Genomic DNA, 18,156 nt, shown 5'->3' with positions numbered 1-18,156 from the left:
CCACTCGTTTTCAATTATCCGTGTGTTTCTCGTTTACCATGTTCCAGCCTCGTTTCTCGTCATACGTTTCTGATCAACTCGTTATTCGACTCGTTCCTGTTCATCGACTTCGTTCCTGTTACCGACTCGGCACCGTTTCTCATTCACCATCATCGTATTATCGTATTACTTTAACCAAGTTGACCTGACCTACGCTACATTACCATCTCAGTGGCGTAAGTAAACAATAAAAACATTCTGTTTTGAAACCGCACGCGTCCCGCCCGCTCTGACTCCTCACCGCTAATCCCACCTGTTCGATCCATACTCGGCCCCACTGTGACACCGGGGCGCTCGGATCCGACATGGCGTCACAAACAGGATCAATAGGAGGCTTGGAGTCAGAACTGATCCGTCACTGCCCATGGTGCAGTGGAAGCCGTCCGACCAACAACCCAGACGACTTATGGGCACACATTGTGTACCATCAGGCCGCCAATCCAGCCGTGTCCACCGTAAACGGGTACCTGTCCCTCCGGGGCATAAGGAGAAAAGAATGGGCCGCCTGGCTCAATGCCAGCGCATTTGGCTGTGTGATGCGGGGCCCCAGGGCCGTCTATCGCCCAAGGGAGGAAACTGGGTCCGTATCCCTTGCCCGTGTGAAAATTTCGGGCACGGCATGTTCCAGCCTGGCACGGGAGTTTGCCCGGTGCGTGCGGTACACGAAGGAGGGAGGTGAAGACACCCCACCAGACAGGTTCAACTGTCCCAGCCTCACGTTGGGATCAAGGGGGCATGAGCTGCTAACTCAGCTCCGGGAGAGCTTGGAAGTTAACGGGCGAACGACCAAATGGACTGGCCCGAAATGGAAAAAGGGAAAGATGTTAAATGTTTTATTTCGGGAATATGTTGCTGTACTAAGGGAAAATGCAGACTTAGCAGTGCAGCTAGAAACTGCTGCCTGAGCTGCCGCAGAAACTGCAGCTGCGCTGCCATTACAAGATGGCGCTGACAGAGGGAGAAACTCAAGTGAGGCGGGAGACCCCGTATCGAAAAGTGCACCAACGCCGACTCCGCCCACTTGGAGCCCACCTCCTGCCGCAGCACCGCCCACGACATCACCACCGCCGTACGTAAAGCCACACCACCTAGAGGAAATGGAAGTGAAAGCAACAAGCGAAACCAAAAACAAAGTACGGACAACTACGGAAGGAAGCGTAAATGAAACAACACAGGATACCTCAGCAACACAACATTGTATCCCGATTTGGCTACAGCATTGCCCATTTCGGTGTGAAAGTGGGTAACTAGCCCTCAAGGCCAAGGAACCCAAATCACCATTACAACAAGAACACGCACTCGAGCAGAGATGAACAAATTAAGAAAAGAAATTGGAATTAAACCCAAAGAAACACCAATACTATGGCTAGGAAGGTTGATAGCAGAAGCAGTGGATAAAGATGAAGCCATGCAACTTGTAAGGAACACCGCCTGGAGCAAGGGCAAAGTAGTGGACCCAGTGCCTGTACTTGCCAACAATTACTGGCCCATTCCACTACCAGCCCTAGTGGTTGAGGCCCTCCAGAGGAAAGTGCATACGTGGCACGAAGGAGCAATGAACCACGCAGACGCAAGCGCCTTAGTGTATGCCATCCTAGGTTCATCTTATGCTTCTTGGAACCCAGCCCAGCAAGCCCTGAACCTTACACCAGCCCAGGCACAGGGAGCTTGGCCTCACAGATTCGCTACAAATCCAGGGAACGTACCATGCTTACTGGAAGCTGTGGAAGCAGCCACTGAAGTATACGGAGGAAGCCAAAATTTGTCTCCTAGATTGCTTCTTAGTCCATCAGTAAATGGTCCCATAGCCCATGTACTAGGACAACTAGGTAAACTGCAAGGAGCCATGAGACCCAAGGCTCAGAAGGCAGCGTTCCCAGTCATCGACGAACAACTGAACATCTCGACCGCTTACCCGGCCAAATATACGCCAACCCGTCCTCGATGGGAAAATCGACGACCTCCAGCCCAAAACTCACCGCCTCAAGCTCGGGATTCTCCACCACAACGCACCCCAAAGGAGCGAGCAATGTTTGGGTTTTTGATTTATAAGTCCGGCCTGACCAAAGATCAGCTAAGATCATTGGGAGATGAAAGGCAGAAAGCCCTTGCCAAAGCACTTGGATTCGACGAAACCAACAAAAAGTAAAAAAATGAGTAGTTGCTGTCGGCATCAGCTCGGCAACCGGCGGCGTTAAAAGATTCACTGATCCCGATCAACAAAACGATGACCAGAGAAAGAAAATACTTGAGAAAGAAAATGAAGATTTCAGACAAGAGATTTCTAAACTGTATGATATGGTTCTACATCTAAAAATTTCTCTGAAACGAAGTGAAGAAGAAAATAAAAATTTAGATATGCAATCAAAAATTGAAGATAATGAGAGGACCGTTACAAAGTTAATTACAGCCTATGAAGAAATGAAGAAGGAACTTAAAAATGAGAAATTACTAATTAAGAGTTTACCATTCAAAGAAACCACGAAGGACACTGAAACTAAAGTGGAAAATAGAGTAACTAACACAGAGACAAGGCTAATTGATCAAAATTTTGAAAATAGAGGCTGTCCGTGCGTTATTTATTTTTCAGGTCACGACAGCCCTGAGTGTATAACATCCAGTTACTGACCGAGAGAAGGTGTGTCACCCTACGCTATCATCATGACCCACCCGAAACGACAAAAGACGTTGATCACCCCTGAGCGGAGATGACAGCAAACCCCGAGGGGAGACTGCGATGATGCCAAGAAAAGATTGAGTGACTATATCTTTGTATTGTATATATGTTATATTTACCGGCACCCTGCAATTTACCGAACCAGTTGACGAGCCCAGCCGTTCAACTAATACAGTATTATACTTACTGTTGCTTTGGGCCAACGCCATGAGAAATGGGGAGATGGTTTAACCGCATGTCTCCGAATTCCTCTGTCTGTTGAGGACCCAGTCCTCACCCCATACATATCACCAGTTAATGTATCGGACTGGTTCTCCCAAGTCTTGAGGGGCCCCAGGACCTTCATTAATGTCTCCATAAGCGGAGGTTCTGCCTTTATTGATTTTTCCTGGCCCCGTAATTTCACCCTCACAGATCTTTCTGCCTACCCACTTTGCGAGGGTTGTTTTGAGAGGGGAAACCCCTACGCCTGCTCAGCCATCCCTTGGGGGATACATCCCCAAGGCACGACTGGTCTCAGCCTGATAGATCACTCATGTGGGACCCTTATTCGATCGCCCCGTCTTGGCACCTCGATCTCACACCCCAAGGTAAAAAGACGGTACCCATAGTTAACCTGTCCCCCCTGATAAAACCTACTCCCATAGTTCAGTGGGACAACTCTTTGGCCATTGATTTAACTCGACCAGGTCCATTAGAGAACGATTCCTGGTTTGCATTTTACTACCCCGTATTACGAGCAGCATTGTTGAGCGCTGCCTGTCATGGCATTACATCCCCCATCAGGCAATCCGGTCCGCCCGAACGAGCGAGGCATGCTTTTCCATTCCCCGGACTATGCTCGGAATTACTTACACCTGCACCATTTGGCCTTGTCTGGGCGTGCTCAAATGGAAGGCTATACACTGCCCTGCCTGCCACACTCTCAGGTATACAATGTTTCCTAAGTTCAGTTTCGTTTTGTCCACCTTTAAAAGCCTCAACGGTCTACCCACCAAGTCTAACCCTACACTGCCACACTTGTTCCTCCACCCCAGTATGGAGCTCCCTCACATATGGAGAAAGGGTTACGCAAGGCCTTAGCTGGGGCTTCAAAGGGTTTTTCTTTTGGGGCTACGCAATTACAAAAGCCCGAGTAGCCATGGCCGAACTCGCCGAACAGGTTGAGCTTCTCACTAACTGTACTGCGACCTGATTCGAACTAGTAGATGAACAAATGCAAGCAACCTCCCGGATGACGATGCAAAATCATTTGGCCTTAGATGCCCTGCTCATCCAGCATGGAGGTCTTTGCCGGTACCTAAATTTATCAAAAGATATGTGTTGTATAGCTATCCCTAACATTTCTCTCCCCCTGCAAGACCAAGTTACAAAGATCAGGAAGATTGCAGATGAAGTCAATGCCGTTTCTGGCATTGGACAAGGTTGGTTGTCCCAGGTGTTTAAATGGTTAGGCTGGGATGCTGCGTCTTGGTTACTGAATTTGCTTACTCCATTGTTGATGTTCTTATTTATTCTAGTTATAGTAATTACCATGATCTGTTGTATATTTCAATTTTTAAAACAAAAGTTACAAAGTTTATCTGTTCTTGTATATACACGTTTACCCACTCATGTTGATTTAAGAGACGAAGACGAATGTTAAATTATTAAGTGTTAACACTTGTGTTACCAGCCAGGGGGCATGTCAGAACCAAATTTAAAAGAGGTGCTGGATAACATGGTGTTAAGCACAGACATGTATGGACAAGTGGAAAATCCCCAGGGGGCTAGTAAGCATGCCCAGCACAAGCCCCATGCTTGACCCCACACTTGTCCATCATAAAAATTCAATGAGGTAATCTGAATTGGCACTATGCGCATGACTAGACATGCACCAGAATGGACTAGAACTTTCCAAAAGGGGAGCTATCTGATTGGCCACTTGAAACATATTCAAGGCCAGTGAGTCTCCACCCCCAGTGGAGACCAGACCCGACCTGAGCAGAGACTGCCTCAGGAGAGCCTCTTAGAACCCTGGTTCGCTTCCCAGAGTTCCACTGGTCTCCCCGGCACCGTCGTATCCTGGCGTACCCCTTCCTAGAAAGCGTTCCTCTCGTCTCGACCATTCGTTATCGATCATCGTTTACTTGTTCACGTTCCGGTTATCTTTGACTCATTTTGGCCACTCATTCTCGATTATCCTTTCGTTTCTCATTACTCGTTTACCACGTTCCGGCCTCGTTTCTCATCATACGTTTCTGATCAACTCGTTATTCGACTCGTTCCTGTTCATCGACTTCGTTCCTGTTACCAACTCGGCACCGTTTCTCTTTCACCGTCATCGTATTATCATATTACTGTAACCAAGTTGACCTGACCTACGCTACATTACCATCTCAGTGGCATAAGTAAACAATAAAAGCATTCTGTTTTGAAACCGCACGCGTCCCGCCCGCTCTGACTCCTCACCGCTAATCCCACCTGTTCGATCCGTACTTGGCCCCACCGGGGCGCTCGGCTCTGACAGTTGCAAGTAACCTTTATGTCCTGCCAGTTCCAGTGACTGCTGGAAACTGGTTTGCAACTAAGAACCACTCTCAATACTGGCCTAAATCATGCTACAAATTTTCCAACTGGCAAATGGGCATACTCCTGGAATACTCCTATCATCACATTTCCCTACGGTCCCCTCCATAGTGAGGGCAACAAAGTGGAGAATAATTCTAAGATTCTTTATGCTCAAGAAATAAACCCTACATCAACTTTCATACTGCTTTGTGCCATTAGGGTTACAGGGTATTTTTGCTTTATGAAGCACTAGATACTATCTACCAGTAGATGGAGGGTACTGGACTGGAAAGGCAGTAGTCTAATCCAATGTGGCAAAACTTAAGCATGAGGCAGTGTGAAAACCTGACCTCTATTTTGGAGGAGAGAATTTTTTAAAACTCGTAACAAATAAATGAATGAAGCAGCTCCTGTCTCTTCACAGGACCTCTCCTGTGTCAATCAAATTCCAGATATCTCATCTTGTTAATCTGCACAGAAGATAGAGAAATCTCCTGACTCGTTCCATGAATCCATAGTTTCAACAATAAACCACTTCATTTTTCCTTGGTGAGTATAAACGCCTTGTCTTCTCCCAATCATTAGACACGTGCCTGAACTGGCTTTCTTTAAACAGGCCTCAATTACTAGATTCAAGCTTCTGCCATACAGGTATATACAGAGAAAAACTGAACTCAATTTCAAGCACATCACACAAAATCTCTCACTCAAAATTGGTTTGATCTAATACTGTAGCCAATATAACCTCCCATGATGAAAAACAAATGTCAAGAGACCGTATTATTTCTCCTCCCTTTCCTCACAATTTTTGGCGCTACAGGAACTTCTAATGTAAAAATCTATATAGGGAGACTCAGGACACTTATACGTGTTATGGATCTCTGCTCTGACGTGTTAATTGGCATGCATCAGAGTGGACTCGATTATTCAATTAATTGCGACTGCTGGGAGTCTGCTGGAGCATATTAATTAGTGCACTCCAGCAGCCTCCACATCATGTGTATTTAGCATCTCAGAGTTTCAAAATGACAGCAGGGGCACAATTTTGAAGTACTGGATGCTGAATACACGCGATGCTGCAGGTGCTTTAGGTAGAGCAGCTCTTGGGGTGTTTATACACGTGCTCCAGGAATATGTGGGGGGAAAGGGGGGAAGGAGGAAGGGGGCAGTGTTGCTTTAATTAGAATGGCTCTCGGAGTTGCTCTCATTAAAGCACCCAGAGTATCATGTGTATCAGCATCCCTGTGCCAAAAAATGGCAGTTGGGGTGCTTTAACCAAAGCTCATTGAATGATGAGCGTGGGATTAATCAAGTCTGCTCTGATGCTCTGTAATTACATCATGTCAGAGCAGCCTTGCTGCACATGTATAGGCGCCCTCAGAGCCAATCTAATTAAAGTGCCTGCCCCCCTCCACTACAGATCATGTGTATAGACATTTTTAGACTAGAGAAGCAGGGGCAAAAAATTAAAACATGAACATAGATGCCAACACAACAGATGCCGTTATAAGCACATATAGGTTGACAAGAAACAATGTCTATATTTGAACCCACCAACTGGAGCAAAAAAAAATTCATTATTTGCACCCATAGTCAATCAGGAACATAACTGAAGGTTCAAATGACAGGGCTGTCCTGATGTGCAATAAAAATGTGACCCTAGGTTTGCTGACACGAGGTCAAAAAGAAAATTGGTAGCAAAACAAAACAACCTACCCAAACCCACACCTACTTACTATTTCCCTTCCCTCCACAGCTCTGCCGGAGGCATTAAAAGCATGGCATTCTAACAGGGATTAGGATTCAGAGTCGGTTGTATTCGAACAGAATATAACTTGCGTTTCCTCTTTACTCCTTTCCATAGTTTGGTTTTCATCATGAAAACAGCTTATCATCAGCACCTGAGTTCCCAGTTCCATAACCAGTATGTTTTCAGTGTTAGCTGAAATCCATTTTACAAATTATTTTGTTTTGAAATTAAAAAAAATATATATTTACTCCTAAATGGTTTCTATGTAATATTCCATTAGTCTGTAAATTGCTGCAATGAGAGAAAGGATCCAAAATCAGTTCACAAAGTTTTAAATTTTCACCTAGATTTAAAAGTATTTTTCATACTATTTTCAGTAAATAGAGAAACGAAGAGATTATTTTTGAACAAGCTACATTGTAACCCACTCAAGAAATACATTTTATACTGCTTTTCCAAATTCAGTGTTATCTGCTTGAGACCACACATGTAGACACTTGTCCAAATGTATTACATACAAAATAGATGGCCAAAAGCTCACAAACTGCTGACTGACAAGGGGCAGAAATCATGTGAATCATCAACATGATCTGGCATTCAGAACTATTCTATTGAGCAGAAATTCACTGATGTTGTATCAGAAAAAAAGTTACCTCCATTTTCAGCGTAACTGTCCTGAAGAACCCCAAATCACATTTTGATCAAGGAAACAAACTCCTGTTGGACGTTCACAACTGACAATCTACTGTCCTTCATTTTTCTTCAATCTCCCTCCCATGGTCACTGATAAATCAGGGCAACCATTACCAGGCATGGAAATAGTTGTGGGCCATTTCATTATTGTTGGTCATGGACAGTATTTTAGGGCCCTAGGTAGGCTGCTATTGTTCCTATGCAAAGGAATGGTTTTGCTCCTTGGCCAGCTTTAGAACTAACATTTACATTTTATCACTGACTCTTACAGGACTGAGTATTGGCAATCCAACAGAATCTAATGTGGAAACCTGCAGAAAATCAAAGTACATTTTTTTGGTCCTGCAGCAGCTAAAGGCTTTGATCTGAGCTAGAAGGAAGTATTCGTAGTCACTATGGGGGATAAGCTGGTCTATACTGTTTCTTCTGTCTACAAATATCTAGAGTTCATCTACCTACGTGCATGAAGATCATGACTACCTTGACGTATAGCCTAGACTAAGGCTTCATCTACATGACACAAGGTGCGATTAACCAGTTAAACATGTTCAATCAATTAATGGAATGGCAAAAAAAGAATGAAGTACAAAGTTATTCCTCAAAATGTATAACTGCTTCCTAACATGCCATTAATTGAACATGTGGCCAAAGCCCCTGTGGGTGGGAGCCCCATCAGCTGATGGAAGCTCCTAGCTGGGGGGCCCACTGCACACCCCTGTGCTTGGGAGCTACCTGATCTGAGATGGGGGTGCCCCACACACCCCTGTGGCTGAAAGATCACAGCTGCTGCGAACTTCCAGCTGCAGAGGCACTCTATGTGGCTGGGAGCCCTGTCAGCTGGCCCAGGCTCTCAGCTGAGGGCGTTTGCTTCTTGCCGGTGCAGGGGGAACTCGAATGGGGCTCCCCTGCACTGGCAATGAGGTGCAGTGGAATCTAATGTGAAATACACACAATTGTGCCTCCTGCCAAGTACATGTGGCATGGCAGGAGATACAATTTTGTGGATCCCACATACCATTCCATTGAGTCTTTACTTGCGTGTGTAGAGGGGCCCTGATACAAGTCATACTCCCTGACCTGTCTTCCTAGCACACATACTGAAATCCCAAGATGACGGTAAAATCTCTGTTATCCAGCATGCGTGGGGAGTGCTGGTTATGTAAAAATCCCAGATATTTAAAAATGAGGGGGGTGGGGCTTAGCGGTGGTGCGGGGTGGTGGATAGCAGTGGTGGTGCAGAGTGGTTGCATGTGGCTTACATACAACGATGCTTGTGCGGGTGTAGTGTATGACTGAATCAAGTTTTAGCAATATGTAATGCAAGGCTAGAACATGATAGCTTAAAACATCCTCACATTTGAATAGGTTATGTTTAGATTAATAACAGCATTATATCGATAGTAATATGATGTGTGTGTGTGTGTGTGTATGTTGATACACACACACTAACCATATTACTATCAATATATAGCTCGATTACATAATATGTGTAATTATTTATATAATATATAATTGAGCTATGTATTTTTTATATAGTGCATTAAGGATAATAGTATGATTGATTGAATTAATGAAGAGTGTATGGACTGTTTAGTGTTCCTGTGTAAGCAAGAAGAGGCTTGCTAAGATGCTGAATATGCAAGTTACCAGACAACAAACTGTTAGACGGATGGCTAAAGAACCATTCTGACTAGGTGCAGAGGAGTTGGGCTAAGCAACAGGATAAAGGAGGGATTCTGCATGTCCTGCAATTTAGCTTAAACAACTTTCAAGGCTGGAAGACTGACTTTTACAACAGGAGCGACCTCGAGCTGAGATAACGAAAAGAATGATGAGAAACAACATCTGGACAGAGACGTGCGGATGGAAAAATACACCTCAACTTCGGATAAAGACTTGAAATCCCTATAAAAGTGTGATCCACCAATGCTGAGATGGGGACTCATCACTCGATGATCTCCCGAGGTCCCTTCCAGCCCTAATGTCTATGTCTATGAAATCTATGACTTCACATTCTGCAACCTTCACTGGAGCACAGGGGAATCTGTTCACCCGTTCCCATCATCCTCAATGAGCCTGGGCTGGCCACCTAGTGCTAACATTGAGCAAACAAGCTGGTAACTAGAACATCTAAACAGAGTGTTTGTTTGTCTGTCTGTATTGGTGTGAATGATATGTTAGTGTATGTTTTATTATGTTTTTGTTTTATGTAATCAATAAACATGGCATCTTGCCTTATCCCTCCCTTATAAGGTCTTGCTCATCTTTTGAGCAAAAGGAAATTTAGATAACACAGGGTGGTGGATAGTGGCGGTGGCAGTTAATAGAGTATTCCGGCTAGTAGAATGCTGGATAACAGATATTTTACTATATTAGTTTTGGAAATGCTAAAACCAAAGCCAGCAGCAGCTGTCTTGTCTGTTCTGGTCAGTTTGGGGAGCCATGAGTTGGCTTGTATGTTCCTGGAATTCATATACTGGTTTAATCTAAAAATTCAGACATTCTGTATATGTACTCAGAGAATTTCACTCCTCATGTCTATTTGTGGATGAAAAATAGCACAGCAAGCATGAATGCAACCAAGGTCTCAAACAGTCAGCCATCCCAATGACAAGCTATACTCTGATTCAGTTAATACAAAACAGTTTGCCAAGTCTAAATTTGATCTAAATCAGAAATAATTTAAGTGTAACAATATGTACAAATCATAACATGGGTTATTTATTTTTCTTTTAGAGTATTCTCCTTTCTAATTGTAACTGAAGGTATCATGAATACTGTTACAAGATTTTGAAAGGTTAAGACTTTCAGATACGCAGGGCAAACTCAGCCTGAATCTATATCACGTTAAACTGTGTCCAAAGATCAAATTCCTTGCCTGTTGAGGTACTATTTTTCTTGCTGAAAACTGTGCTTCAGATCCCCACCCTCACTTAACCATCACATGCCTTATAACTAAAATATTTCCACTCTGGGAGTTCACAAAATGAACTGGAATCTAATACCTGTAATTTAGAAACAGCTTTAAGTAAACCTTGCTTTTTGTTAATCTATCATTGCATCTACAAGAAACACTAGAACAGAGTCTGGGATGTTAACTGAAAGTAAATAAAGCTATAAATAAATATAACAGTGGTAAATTAGAAAAGGTATTGTATTTAAACAGAGAAGAATAGCTTAATGAACATGCACATTTAGCTATGCTTAAAAATCTGTGCCTTATGTATATTTTTAAGGTACAGGCATAAAAATGTATCGCCCACTAAACAAATATTTATTCATAGATTTCATAGACATCAGGGCTGGAAGGGACCTCGAGAGATCATCGAGTCCAGATTAATCTTTATTAATCTTTTCAGGATATCAAAATATATTCTGTGTAACACTCATCAATAGAAAAGCAATTCTGAACATAAAGATGCAACAAATAACACAAATAAAGCAGTCTGAACAAAAACCTCTTTGTTAATTCAGGCCCTGGATACTTTGGAGGCCTGAACAGTTCATAGCATTTTGCAGTTTTCTTCAACATGGCAGAGCAGCTTGCTCTCTACCAGCCTCTTCTAGTTTCTCTGAAGTAACAACATAAGCATTTTTTGTCTTGTCTTTCTCCACATTTTCTCAGTTTAGTGAAGATATTTTTGCTTTGCTAGAGTTCATGTTTTATTTCATTTTTCACTTTTTCATCGTATTTGCCTGTTTGCAGTTGTTTGTCCTCAGTTTTTTTGCAGTGACACCTTCACTTCTAACAGGCTTAGCTAGCATGGGATTGATTCTTGTTTCCATGGATACTGATTTTCTCCGGTTGGCTGTGTTTGCATGTGCTTTTACCCCATACATCTAGAAGTATTGAGAAAAAAAAATGAGAATTACATTCAGAGAATTTCTCGTCCATGAAGCTGGACTCTAGTTTTATGCAATAGTTAAGTATACAGAAGCTTGAAAAAGTATAGGAGATATTTTATCTATTATGAAAAATACTGGCTGAAATATTTCCTCAAAATGGTCTTCCCTTTTTAAAAATGTGACTCACTTGAACAAAGGTTTAGAATTCAGAGCATGCATCTGCTTCTAGAAATTCTCATACTTGATTAACTACATCATTTATTCACTTGTCCTAAACTTAATTCTATGTTTAGATCTCAAAAGATTTACAGCAAACAAGAATCTTCTCCAAACCCAGGAAACAGTTCTTGTCAGTTCAGTGCTATTTCATACTAATGAAATTATTAACAACTTAATTTAGAAAATGTCCACATGTTCTAAAGTCTTTAGACTCAGACTAAGTACTTGGTAAAATATATATTTAGCAAACTTACTTTAAAATGCCATCTCTTTGAGCTAAACTAAAAATCGTGAAGTGAGGGAGAATATACACTCTGTATGAATGTTTTCATTTTCATTAAGGAGGAATAAACCACCCACATACCATAATGGATTTGAGACACCATAATCATATTTTACTAAACTAAATGTAAATCACACACCTCCAGACTCAGCGTGACAAGTGGCTCTTATTTTAGCAATCCTCTATGCCAAAAAACCCCCATTTAGTACTATTTAAGATTATAAAGTGCTAAAGAAAGAGATTTTGAGCACTGAATTGTAATCAGAATTTCCTCAAAGGCGAGGCCATTTTGTGGAAACAGAACTGGGATTCTGGTTACTTAATTTTCCTTCTGAAAGTTCTTCTTGAGATGGTTTGAAAGTCAGCATGATAAAAAAAAGTCAATACATCATAGACATGATCTGGGGAAATTTCTTTCTGCAGTTGTACTTGATACACACTAACTATAGGTGGCCCTAATGAAGAGTATGACATGCATACACTACCAAGAAGTAAAAACAGTACTGATAGCTCAAGGAGCAAAGTTCAACTTCTTTACATGGTCCCAAATGAATGACTTTTTTTTTTCATCACGGAAAAGGGCATGCTTTAAAACTATTTATCAAAGAGCAGGATGTAAATGGAATAAGGCCTGACTCTAACAACTAATGAAAATAAGTGGTAGGCTAATTAATTAATAAATTAATAAACAAACAAATAAATATAAACTTGAAATTGGCTTACAATAATTAATTATTGCAATGTTGTGAGCCTGTGAGTTTAAATTTTGTAGCCAAGGATCTCAGAGCCAAAGATAAGAGACAAAAGTATCTTAACCTAGAAGCAGTTTATGGGCTCAACACTGGTTTTAGTGTGAATACTCACCTTCTGTTTCCTCATGGTTTCTTGGGGTCTAGGTGGAAACATACATGGGACTCTTCCATGATACATGTGATAGGGTAAAGGAAGGGTGGGGTCTAATGGTACCCATGGGACTGAAAGGGTTGCTGGAACACTAGGCAGACTGTTGTGAGCTTTATGTAAATTATATGATGCTCTGGTCACTTTCCCAAGGGAGCTCTTGTAGATTGCAACTGAAGAATCTCCTGCAGCATGAGTCAACAAATATGAGCCCTCCTGAAAACTATAAAGTATAGACATATTACTAAACAAATTCAAAACGTATTAAGATAAAAAGCAGCATTAATTTAGGCAAACCACCAGATCTCATTATAAGCAGAGGTGGTACAAAGAGCTAATAGCCTCAACTGGATGAAGAGATTTATAAACATGGCATGTATAGCTAATAAGCTACCATCTTATATTTACAAAATAAAGGATATTAATATCCAATTAATGCAGTTAATTTGTAACTTGCTTATAAACCAGGAAATAAAAATGTACTGAAAATACATTAATAAATTACCTCTTTGCATCCTATTATCTTTAGTTATTTAGGCACAGATTCAGCAAAGCACATAGGCTCAATTAACTTAGAAACAGAAATCAGAAACAACTTAGTCATAGGCCACAAAAGAGAACACAGAAATGATAGTTAAAAAAAATCCTTAAAATGCAATGTTTCACATACATGCCAGGCAATAAACCTGATTTTCAAAACAAATTATACATTGGTTAAGTGACTGTCAACTTGAAGAATTATAATGTCTAAACAAATAAAAATAAAGCAGAGAAAACAAGAAGCAACTATTGAGGCTATAAAGAGAGAAAAACAGATGCAGCTATAAGCCATCTGAAGTGCAGAGGAGCATAAGCAACAAGCCTAGGAAAAAAAAAGCTACCAAAGCAAAAGTATAACTGTAGCTCCAAAATCTTACACAGACTAATCCCAGAAATGCCTTAGTCAGGTGAGAAATGTCAACTGGATTTATTGCTTGAGGAAACTCTGTTCTTTTGAATAAGCGTTTTATGCGACCAGACTTTTTGTATATGCAAAAAAGCTGTAGCCCTGAAATATGTGCTGTGTAAAAGTAACTTAAATGTTTCATGTTTGTATTTGAATTACCTCAGTTCAAACAAAAAACAGAAGGGTAAAAAAATCATTTTACAAAAGAGATGTTATCTTGGAAGTTCTGTTGTCATCTACAACTAACCCCCCCCCCCCCCCCCACAAAATAGAAAAGTACTTACTCAGTTACTTTCTTCAAGATATTTCGAAGAATATTTAATGAATTTGCAGGCCTGTGAGAAATAAATTCAGAGAGAATTACATGTATAGGCCAAGCTTATCAAAATAACTATACATTTTGTGCACGCAATCTGAGACCGAAGGGACCTGCTTTTCAGAGGGATATTCTGACAAGCTAGTTTAATCAACCTTATGCAATCTGTAGTCAACATGAGAGGCATGTTCCCTAAACACAAAAATAAGGCTACTTTAGGTATGTGTGCTCTCAAGCCTGGTCTATGAAACAAGGACATAGACTGTCAAGAAGACTGACAGACTGCTTGCCTCTGAAAGGACAGGCAATTGTTTGCAGTCACTGGAAAGATCAGGTCACAAAGGAGATGATCAGATAAAACACTACTAATAAGGAGATGGTTGCCGATGCAGCAGTGAGGAGGAAATACCAGTTGTTCGGACACATCTACCAGCTAAAGAATGACTATCTGCTAAAAGACAGCATTCTTCACTCTTGTGGTGGGCAGCAGACCAAAAGGCAGACACCAAGGAAGTGGCCAGAAAACACGAGAATGGTGTGGCAAGATCTAAAGACATTGTTTGCTGCCGTGCAAGTCAGAACTCAGTGTGGAGTCAAATTACCTGAATGGCTCCTATAATTTTTAGCTTGTGGGACAGAAAAAAGAGGGTAGTTTGACAGTATCAGGCCCCTTCAGAGGCGTCTCAAGTTGTACATCCCCCAAATCAGCTTTATTACTGAAAACCTTGTCAGTCATACGAAGTTTGACTTTATTCAAACTAAAGCTTGAAACTCTATGTGAGTTTTGCTACCTAGAAATTAAGACTTACTATAAGAAACAACTAGTAAAGCATTAACTGATTTTTAAACATGAATTCAAGACAGCTTCCAAAGCTCTTCGAATAAAGAAAATGTACTCACTTAAATGATGCCAACTTTTCTTTTAAATGCTGTGGAGAAATTTCACCCAGAGTAATAAGTTTTGATGTAAAGGCATCAATATGTCCTGAAAAACATCAAAACAGCAAAGAAACACCAAAAGGGAATAAACTGGTCAGAAAAAGACTGTTAAATAAGTGCTGATACAATGTAATTTAGAGAAAAGCTCTAAGAGTTTTGTCATCAAGAAATCAGTAAGACAAAATCAATTCTAAGTTTAAATGTACTTTGCATAGGAACTGAAAACAAGGCAACTGAAAGCACATAATTATTTAAGTGTATACACATTTGCTCTCCCAGGGGAAACTGTCCAAGGAGCAATTTAACCCTGGTTAAATTTCCAGCTTAGTTTTCTCTTGGAGCAAACATCATTTTTGCTCTGGGATAAAAATCCTGAATATCTTTATTCTCCTAGGAAAGCAGGGACTCTTCTAGGAGCAAGTGAATGCCTGTACACAGCCACTGTTTCTTCAAATCCACGCTTCCAAGACATACTAGATCGACGTGCAATTATTTTGGGTAAAGGGCTGCTTAATGAGTTTTGGCAAGCTGTTGAGGGCTGCAAGGGTGCCCCGCCCCCAGTCGCCACCTTGGGTCTTGAAATCCCGCCCCCGAACCCCTGACCTTTGTCAACAGAAATCCCGCCCCCTGCCTCCAGAAGTACTTCTTTTGGGAAGGGGGTTTGCCATCTTGCAACCAGAAAAAAACCCAAATTATATACTAAAAATCAAATGCTGAGAATAGCGTATTTTAACTTTATTAAAAAAAATATTTTTGCCCTGATGTGTGTGTCCTGGGAGTCAAAATAACGAGCTGCACTTAACAGCAGCTCAGGACGGGATGCGCACGGGGCAGAAGGAGCAACCCGCGCAGCTCGTTAGCAGCCTTTTTGTTCAATTATGGCAGCCGGCTGATGACGTCAGCATTGGACGCTGGCCGGTGGAAATAAGAATGGCAGCCGCTGCCACGGAGGGGGCGGACAGCACAGGCGAGGAGCTGCAGCTGCTGCCGGCAATGGGAGGAACCTTCGCCATAGGATCCATGGAGCCAGGAAAGCCAGCAAGGATGCAGATGGCGCGAGGCAAAACATCCCAACAGGAGCCCGCACGCACGGTAACTGAAGACACGGATGGAGTGGCATCTGGGAGTAACGCGACCCACAGGTCGGGTGCTGGGATGACGGGGCACAGAGAAAGCCGCGCCAGGGAGGGAAGACCCCGGGAGAGCCCTGTGGGCTGCAGTCGGCGTGGGCATCATCACCAGTCCCAGATGGAGTGACGGGAAAAAGAGAAGAACGCTGGAGGTGACTGGTCCAGGGTAGACCAGAAGGAAACCCCAGGGAGTGTTCGGGGTAGGCTAGTAAGAGAGTAGGGAGTGACCTGGTATACTGTATTTTGTTGGTCCATTTATTTAGTCACCCCAGACAAAGGGGCAGAGAGAAAGGGGCGCGTACCCTGGGGACTGAGGCTGAAGAGAAGCCTCTGAAAGTTTACCTTTCCTTTTGTATGTTTTCCCCTGAAGAAAGGAGTGAAGGTGAGGAGGGCAGATAGGCAGGCCCTTATGGCGGTCACAGTAGGTAGGGGCCGTGGGCACTTAAAGGCAAAGCCAGAAGGTGTTACCCCACAGTGGGGAACGAGGCCAATGGACAGGTGACACACCGAAGGTGGCATGAGGCTGGGGTGTAGGGGTGGTGGAGCCCCGTGACCGATTGCTGGGTGAATCCTAGGCCACTCAGTATCCCATCAACCGACCCCTCCTACTGAGGAGCAACAAGCTGTGGCAGGCGAGAATGGGGTTGGTGACGTGGGAAGAAGAGAGCTACTCTGGCACCGACACGATCCCGGGAGGTGTTTGATATCCACCCATAGAGCAAAGGCCACTCGAGAGTAGTTATTCAAAGCCCAGCAGTCACAGTGTGCATTTTGTTGTATACAGAGGTGATTGCATAATATCTCGAAATGAATTCTTACTCTTCTGTATTGTGGGGGGTGGGAGTGGGTGGATATAGGGTTTATGGGGGACTGTAGACGTGTGTAGATGTATGTGTGTGTATGTGGGGGGATGTGTGGGTGTGTGTATGGGGTTGGGGAGGGCTGTGGGATGTGTGGAGGAGGAGAGTGGCTGGGGATGTGCGTAGGGGGTGTGCGGGTACATGTGTGGTGAAGTGTGCTAGTATAGCAGGGTGCAGGGCTCCTTCCAGAAGTGCATGGGGGAGGGTGGTAGGTGCGGTGTGTGATTGCGTGGGTAGGGTGTGCTTGTGGAATTTTTGGGTATTGTGGGTTGTGTATGGGACCCCATCACACACCTCCCTGATCCATTCAGCCCCACCCCACAACAGCCACCTCCCTGCCACCACCACCAATGTGCAGCCCCAGCACTTTTCACATTCAGTGTCAAGTATCAGCTGACAATCCAATATGCGATATTTCAGAAGACTGTTGACTAGACTCACTCTTAATGGACTAAAGTCTACAAAAGGACAACTGGCTTCTTTCAGACCTCATATACTTGTCATTTCTTTTGAATTCAGTACTTTTGGAAGATTAAGTAGACAGATTTTATACTTTGCATTTTTAGTTTAACAATCCAAGTTATTACTGCATATCTATGTTAATTCTCCCTACCCCGTCATCTTCATACCTCCATCTTTTCTATCATACAATTATAAACATTGTTTCCTATCCTCAATTCATAGCCAAGAGAGCCTCAAACATTAAAATGCTTAAACCTAATTTCAGAGCACCTCTACTTTTAATCAGACATAGTACTTTTTCTGATGCCTGTTAAATAAGAGATTGAAAACCTGTGACATTTATTCATATACCCATACTGTAAGTATATCTTAGTGGTATGATTTTAACCTTCCTGTGACAGAAGTATCTCTACAGGAGCCTTTCTATTGGTGACTCTGCCCTCCTGTTATGGGCCAACTGCCTGCTTACTCGCCTACCATGCCCTGATCTTAATTGATTAATTGACTGATGTAATTAGTGGGAGGCTGCCCACTTTATGCGCCCTG

General features: G+C 42.7%; 2 protein-coding genes across 2 annotated transcripts in view; one reads left to right on the top strand and one right to left on the bottom strand.

Annotated features, from left to right (window-relative positions):
- The first annotated feature begins 344 nt into the window (after positions 1-344).
- LOC149852338 (uncharacterized) lies at positions 345-2,188 on the top strand. The gene is made up of 2 exons (XM_090029593.1): positions 345-920; positions 1,280-2,188. The coding sequence occupies exons 1-2, from the start codon at positions 345-347 to the stop codon at positions 2,186-2,188; spliced, it is 1,485 nt and encodes a 494-aa protein (XP_089885719.1).
- A 5,144-nt stretch (positions 2,189-7,332) lies between these two features.
- The window catches only part of ICE2 (interactor of little elongation complex ELL subunit 2), a 63,474-nt gene continuing 52,650 nt past the window's right edge, over positions 7,333-18,156 (bottom strand). The window contains exons 12-15 of the mRNA XM_090029399.1: positions 15,120-15,204; positions 14,188-14,238; positions 12,922-13,180; positions 7,333-11,549 (exon numbers count right to left, since the gene is read on the bottom strand). Coding sequence (XP_089885525.1) covers positions 11,385-11,549; positions 12,922-13,180; positions 14,188-14,238; positions 15,120-15,204 — 560 coding nt within the window. The 3' untranslated portion in view covers positions 7,333-11,384. The remainder of the gene's footprint in view (positions 11,550-12,921; positions 13,181-14,187; positions 14,239-15,119; positions 15,205-18,156) is intronic.

Source organism: Crocodylus siamensis, chromosome 15 (genome assembly GCF_052110815.1).
Source record: "Crocodylus siamensis isolate JL-2025a chromosome 15, ASM5211081v1, whole genome shotgun sequence".
Taxonomy (NCBI): domain Eukaryota; kingdom Metazoa; phylum Chordata; order Crocodylia; family Crocodylidae; genus Crocodylus; species Crocodylus siamensis.
Note: the sequence above shows the minus strand (reverse complement) of the source record. Positions and strands in the feature narration are given on the sequence as shown.

Bases quoted from the DNA above. Each gene is read 5' to 3' on its own strand.
- LOC149852338 (XM_090029593.1), top strand. From the start codon at position 345: ATGGCGTCACAAACAGGATCAATAGGAGGCTTGGAGTCAGAACTGATC. The intron at 921-1,279 runs GTGCAGCTAGAA...TCGGTGTGAAAG, and splicing joins GGGAAAATGCAGACTTAGCA to TGGGTAACTAGCCCTCAAGG.